Below are 6,854 nucleotides of genomic sequence, written 5' to 3' on the forward strand. Positions count from 1 at the left end.
GGCCTAGTCCATTATTACCATGCTGCTGGAGCAGAGGCCTAGTCCATTATTACCATGCTGCTGGAGCATTAGCTAAGAGCAATGTACTGATCTGCAGGCAGAGAGAAGGAGGAAGGGAAAGAGAGAGGGAGGGAAAGAGAGAGAGAGGGAGGAAGGGAGAGACAGACAGACAGACTGGGCCTGGAATGGGCTTTGCAGACCCCAACATGGCTGCAGTTATATTTATTCACTGAGTGCTTGAGTTTATTTGCTGAGTGTAATCAATATTCCCCTTCTACTTAACTTCATGTGCATGTTTTTTATTTTATGTGTTTGGTTAATATTGTGTAAGTAAAGACATGGAATTTTTAAAAACTGGTGATGATTCTTCACTTATTCTTTGTTTGTGGACTTCCTTCCCCCCAAACCATTTTTTTTTTATTTTTTTTTTGTCCCTCTCTATAGAGATTTCAAAGATATTTTCTATTTTCAACTATGAATGTTCTTGATGTGTGTGTTTTGTGCTGGCACTGTGCTCAGAATGTGGCTTTTAAACCCAGCTTCTAACACTGAGCTGCATCTTCTAATCTCCTGATGTGTTCTCATGTATACTGTCTTACTTTTATAGAATGTATTCTATAGTTAACAAGCTATATTTTTATAGATAATGTTTGAAAACATTATATAGAACTATTACCTTCTTTGCCTTGGCTTCTGGATTATAGTTAATATTTAATATTAAGTTAAAGTATGTGTTAACATACTGAAATTGATACTAATCATTATAGAATTCCATATATAGTTAGAGTATTAGCCATTTGTCTGCCATGCATATCAATTGTTCTGGCTAGTCTTACATCAACTTGACACAAGCTAAGAGGATGGAACCTCAATTGAAAAATGTCTGTATAAGATCCAGTTGTAGCAGATAAGTCTGTATGCCATTTTCTTAATTAGTTGGGGAGGACCCCGTTCATTGTGGGTGGGCCATCCCTGGGCTGGTAATCCTGAGTTCTATAAGAAAGCAGGCTGAGCAAGCCAGGAGGAGCAAGCCAGGAAGAGAACCTACCTGTTCATGGCTTCTGCATCAGCTTCTGCCTCCAGATTTCTGCCCTTTTGAGTTCCTGTCTTGGCTTCCCTGATGGACTGTGATACACATGCAAAATCAACCCTTTCCTCCCCAAGTTGCTTTTGTTCACAGTGTTTCAATAGTAACCCTAACTAAGATAACTAAGATAATCAGTTATCTATGATTACAAATGTAATCCTAGTGGTTTCAAATAAAGTTACTTTGAGACAGGATTGTGATTTACAGACGTTTCCTACACATGATAGGGTATATTAATCTTAAAAAAAACAAAATAAAAAACCACCAACCACAAAACCCCCAAACCTCTCTTCCTTTGCTTTTTTGCAGAATGAAGAAGATCTTTAACATGCCCCCAAAAGAAGGGTGTGGACATGAAGGCAGAAGACATAGTTGTCGTGAGGTCTCAAAAGTCAGCCAAGCTGAAATGGGTGTTCCAGGTGCCATGCGAAGACTTGAGGTGATCAAATTGTGGGATGAAAATCACTTAACCTTGGGGAAAACAGATATCTGAAAATTCCTAACAGCCCATGAAGATCGAACTATAGCATTCTTCATGACATCAGGGAAACACAGGATTGATTTTCTCATCTTAAAACTGGCTTACGTATAGACAGAAGCAGCACACACCGTGTCAGTGCAGACTGCAAGAAGGAAGTCATTGGGTTGTAGTCAACATGCCATGAAATGTAACTATGCAAATTATGCAAATTACAGAACCTAGTAGCTGTTAGTACACGCATAATTAAACTATCCTCACCTTCTCTCTTTTCTATATTCCCCAATTTGAAGGGAAATTCTGGACACATTGGCCTCACTGTAATAAATTCTTACAGTAAATTCCAATAGAAGGGTGCTATGCATAACCTTCCATGTAGCCGTAGTTGTAGCCATAAATGGCTTTGTGGCTTCTCACTAGCATTGCTGATGGTGTTCAGTCAGCAACTCCTCCCTCCCCCACACCCTGTCCAAGGCTCTTTAAGGACCAATCATCAACTTCTGTGGTAAAAGTGGCTCTCTTACTGCCACTTTTGCAAACCAATCTTTCCCTTTTTCCTTTTAGATCACTCAATTTAATGGCTTCAGAGATTTATTTCATTTCCTTTCTGAATCTGTGGTTTGGGGAAACTCTGGGACCCCTTGTCTCTTAGGCCTCTCAGCGGAGCTTGGGCCAGCTTGATGCCTAGGGTGCTATGTGGTCTCTAGTTGCCATAGATATTGCTGCTGTCCTGAGTTACCACTTTGGCTGGGGAGGCAGCTGGAACTCCTGTACTGGACTGTCACTTGAGGTGGCAGTTGGACTCCTTCCCCCACCCTACACTGGAATACCTGATCTAGCTCTGTGGCTTAGTGACCTCACAGGGTAGGGTTGTGTCCCAGAGCAGCATTCTGAGACAGTTTTCTAACTTAATGTTGAAAGTTACATGTAATCCCTTTGTCAGACTCTGTCACCCTTCTCTGTGGAATGACCATGAAGGGTTGGCCTGTCCAAAGCTAGCATGCTCTGCTCTTTATTTGCAATGGCTTACATCTCCCACTCAACTGTCAGTACCTGTCACTGTCCAATTGTCAGACTTCATGCTAACTTGAAGCAAACTTGAAACACCAGGCCTTATCAGCATCATCAGGTCCCAGTGGGGCTGAGGTCCTCTGGATGTGGTTGCTAGAGTACTGTCCTTCGAAGCAATTTCTCTCTGTGTGGAGACTTCAAAGCTCAGGTGACAAGCTGTCATGACCCAGACACTCCATTCTTCCTAACCTGTCACACACATTTTTTTTGGAAGCTACTTTGGTTATGATTAATCCAAGTGAATGAGCAATATTTTGTTGTTTCTTCATTTCTCTTAAGAGATGGTCTCTGGGTTTTATTAGAGTTTGTGACACTATAAGAATCTGTTTTTTGCAAATCTCTCTGAGCTAAAGCTTCTCACCTTGGAATGCCTGGGATACTGTCCCCAAGCAATGCTTCTAAGGCTTTTGTAACTTTATGGTTACAGAGCTTTATGGGAACTACAGTACCAGTTTACATGTTTCTGAAGTCTTAGCATGCAGTCAGAGTCAAGGCTGGTCCAGAACACCAAACGTTTTCAGTGGCAGCCTGGATTTGATGTTCTGTCAGAATATGTTTGTTTTAGAATTTTGTGGTGATGTTGCTTGTGTGGTGGTTCCAGATGGGAAGTGAATGTTTAGAGCCAGTGTATGCTCCTGTAACCATGTGCTGGCTTTTTTCTTTCTTGTTTTTTTTTTTGCTTCCTCTCTCCTTCCTTCTCACGTTGGTACCACTCCTGGCTGCCCTTAGATGAGTCCCTGCTCTGCCAGGGACAGATCTCATGATTCTTTCCCACTGGCCTTGAGATCCTCATCACCTCTGGTTTTCCTAGGTCTAGAGACTATCATTCTTGTAACTCATTCTTAAGTTACTGTTCACTATTCAAATTTTCAAACACCTTCTTATAAATGTCTGTATTGTCATATTACATGAATACTAACACAAGTGCAAATCAGAGCTAAGGTGCGGCCAGGTGGGCGAGAGCTTCCCAGCATGTGCCGGGACATGCTTCCAAACCACTTCACATGCACCTGTACACATACCAAGGAAAAATTAAAATTGCTTATAATTTTTTAAAAATTTATTTTATTTTTAAAACTTATGTACATGTCTGAATGTGGGTATGTGCATGTGAGGGATGGTACCCACTGACGCCAGAAGAGGATGTTGTATCCTCTGGAATCAGACTTACAGGAGTTATGGGCTGCCTGACAAAGTGCTGGGAACTGAATGGTCCTCTAGAACAGCAGAAAGTGCTCTTAACCACTGAGCCATCTCTCTGGTACCAATGAATATAAACACTGTAAGAGTTGTTACTGATTTCAAATATTCAAAACTACAGAATTCTTTTCCCATGCATTTAAATAGTTCTCTGAGTTACTGATACAAAATGAGTATTCAACACACCATGGCTCACTGGGTTCTGATTTTAAATAACACACCACTTTCCTTTTTCTCAGGGAGACATAACAACTGCAAAGAGCTTAGTGTGTGTTCATGAGACTCCAGGTGCCTCATTCCTAACTCAGATGGAACTTGAAATGAAACGTATCAAATCTGCCATCGCTGAAGTGAACACCCAAGAATGCTTGGTTAAAAAAGAGCTGGAAGTAACTAAGCAGCTTTACCGAGGAGAGTTAGAACACATAGACAGTGTGTCATTGGAGCGGAATGTGTAAATGGAGAGGAGCCACAGCAAGAGAAGCCTGGGCCTTGCTACAAAAGCACAATCGCAGAGAACACAGCTCATGATATTAATAGACTGCAGAAGTAACTGGACAGTGTAATTCTCAAAAATATTTTGATAAATGAGCTTCCTCTAAAATGCTAGTCCGGGACAGTTTTTCTTCCTCCATTACATATGGCATTTCCCACCTTAATATTCTTACATAGTTGATTTAATTGATTTGATCTTTAATTGTTTGTGTTATTATAAGTTGTATAATTATAGGTTAATTTTCAGAGTTCCAATAAATATAAAGACCAAAATTTAACTGTTGCAAAGAGAATAAGCTAAACTCAAGCTTTCAAGTGCTCCTAACACTCACTACTCTGGGCACATTCTGGCACTGGCAATTGAACGTTCTTGTGATATTCATTGTTACCACTAGAGGAAGCCTACTGAGGGTCTGGAGTCTCCTAGGATGTGTTGTTGGAATACAGGGAAGAACCAACCAAGGAGCTGAAGTACCAGAACTTCCAAGGTAGTTAAAACAATTCCTTGTTCAGCGTGGGCATTGAGATGGGGCTGCCCTCCTGGTTGACCACACACTCTTCCCCAGAGTAAAGGTCCTGATTACTGAAAAATGATAGCCGGACTCAAATAGTATGTAAACACAAAGAATGTTTTATTCTGCAGAAGTCCAGCATGCTGGGGTCTACCATTTACAAAGATGGAGACCCAGACAGGCCCAAATTAAAGCACAGTAAGGGAACTTCAGGGAGCGGTAGGTGATCTCGATCTTATTCTGTTGGCTCTGTCTTGAGGGACATGCCAGGACTCTTGCTGGGGCATGGGAAGCTGGAAACTGTTGCTGAGGAGATCTGGAAAGTGCTGCTGACCCATTGTCCTTGCCTCAGGCCAGGTGGTGGGGCAGCTTCTGAGGCCTGGCCTTGACCAGTTCTTGGAAGCAGACATTTAGGCCTAGTCTCCTGAACTGCCAATTTGAAGCCTGTCATGTGAGATACCAAACCTACTCTATCTTGGAAACAGCCTCCATCTTAAAAGAAAAAAAGGCTAGAGAACTCTACCAATAGCTGAACCCAAGCTGCAACCAAGTACCAGGAAGGACCCCATAGCTTGTCCTTGGCCAGAAGTACTCCTAGTTACTTCTTAGCAACAGTTAGTCCAATATTAGTCTGATGTTTCAGATGTACTTTCAGACCATTTGTGATTGTATACGGTTCTTGCTTCAGAGCACCCACCAATTGGCTTCCAGTAGTCATTCTATTAGATGATTGCCAGGCTAGACATCCCTCCCTCATCCCCTCCCTTGCTAGCCATTTCCTATAAAACCTCATCCCCATGAAAGCTTGGGGCTGCTTCGCCAAACTGTCCCGTGGGTTGACTGTGAGTAAGCCCAAACTTGAGTTTGTAATAATAGAGACCCTAATGTGATTACATTGGAGTTGGTTCCTTGGTGGTCTTTTGGGGTTCACGAATGTTTCCTGGCATAGCACATGGGGTCAGCTTAGTCTGTCTCATTATGAGCACAGAAAGACTTCTGACATGATCAGGACACGGTTTGGATGTAGGAAGGGAATTGGAGGGGAAAGGAATTCTGCATTTCGAGATCTTCTGAAGCATGGCTGCAGCCATGTAGGGTTGTAAGTCTGCCCACCCTCCTGAGTCATTCAGAGAGTGTAACTTGTCTTCTTCACATCCCTTTTCTAAGCTTTCCTTAATTATCTGGGCTTGCTAGGCTTCATGCCAGCTTTAGTAGCATGCCTCCTTCCTCTCTCCTTCTCTGGGCAGCAGCTGGCATTCTCGGCTTGCCTGCCCTGTGGTTATTTTTCTAAACTAATAAAATTATACGTGTGTTTTTATTCGAGTCTATCCTTAGATTCTTCTATTAATGAGACTAAGAATCCCAAAGGGAGACCCTAATTTTCCCTTTATCATAAACTGGGGTGGAGGAGGGGGCAGCTTGGCTCCTGAAGACCCACATACAGTGGTGGAATATGCCTAATTCGAGAGTAGAAGGAGATGAACCGGGGCCCGCAGTCCCTTCTAGTCCCTACTTAATGTTCAGCCATTTTTATTTCATAAGTAATATCTGTGTGCAGAAGCTCAAATCCCTCTGTTTAGCCACTGTCGTGATGAAGGCATCAACGAGCGATTGACACTCAATGTGAGATCTTCACCTTCATCATCCTCTGGAGGTTTCTCTTTAAAAATACAGGTGATAAAATGTAACGGCCAACTAGAAGGCTTTAAGAGGCAAGTTTCTGAGCTGACAAGGCAGCAGGTCTCCTCCTTTGCAGATGGGCATGGGTGCCACTCGGCACAGGACGGGAGGGGTAGGGCATGGGTGCCACTCGGCACAGGACGGGAGGGGTAGGGCATGGGTGCCACTCGGCACAGGACGGGAGGGGCAGGGCTGTTTTCTCCGTTGCCACACAGACAGTGGGGTTTTGGTGGTATGTTGTTTTGCTCTTCTCCCTCCACAGAATTAACTTTCCCAGATAAGAATAACCTACTAGCACTATTTTGATCTTGGAATTCTCAGGCTTCAGAAC

At 42.8% G+C, this 6,854-nt stretch overlaps 1 protein-coding gene across 1 annotated transcript in view; it reads left to right on the forward strand.

The window, feature by feature from the left end:
• Positions 1-4,599, forward strand: part of Ankrd26 (ankyrin repeat domain 26) — a 32,197-nt gene extending 27,598 nt beyond the window's left edge. The window contains exons 8-9 of the mRNA XM_031366261.1: positions 1,397-1,526; positions 4,076-4,599. Of these exons, the coding sequence (XP_031222121.1) occupies positions 1,397-1,526; positions 4,076-4,294 (349 nt within the window). The 3' untranslated portion in view covers positions 4,295-4,599. The remainder of the gene's footprint in view (positions 1-1,396; positions 1,527-4,075) is intronic.
• The last annotated feature ends 2,255 nt before the right edge of the window (positions 4,600-6,854 follow it).

This window comes from Mastomys coucha, unplaced genomic scaffold (genome assembly GCF_008632895.1).
Source record: "Mastomys coucha isolate ucsf_1 unplaced genomic scaffold, UCSF_Mcou_1 pScaffold13, whole genome shotgun sequence".
In the NCBI taxonomy this organism is placed as follows: Eukaryota; Metazoa; Chordata; class Mammalia; order Rodentia; family Muridae; genus Mastomys; species Mastomys coucha.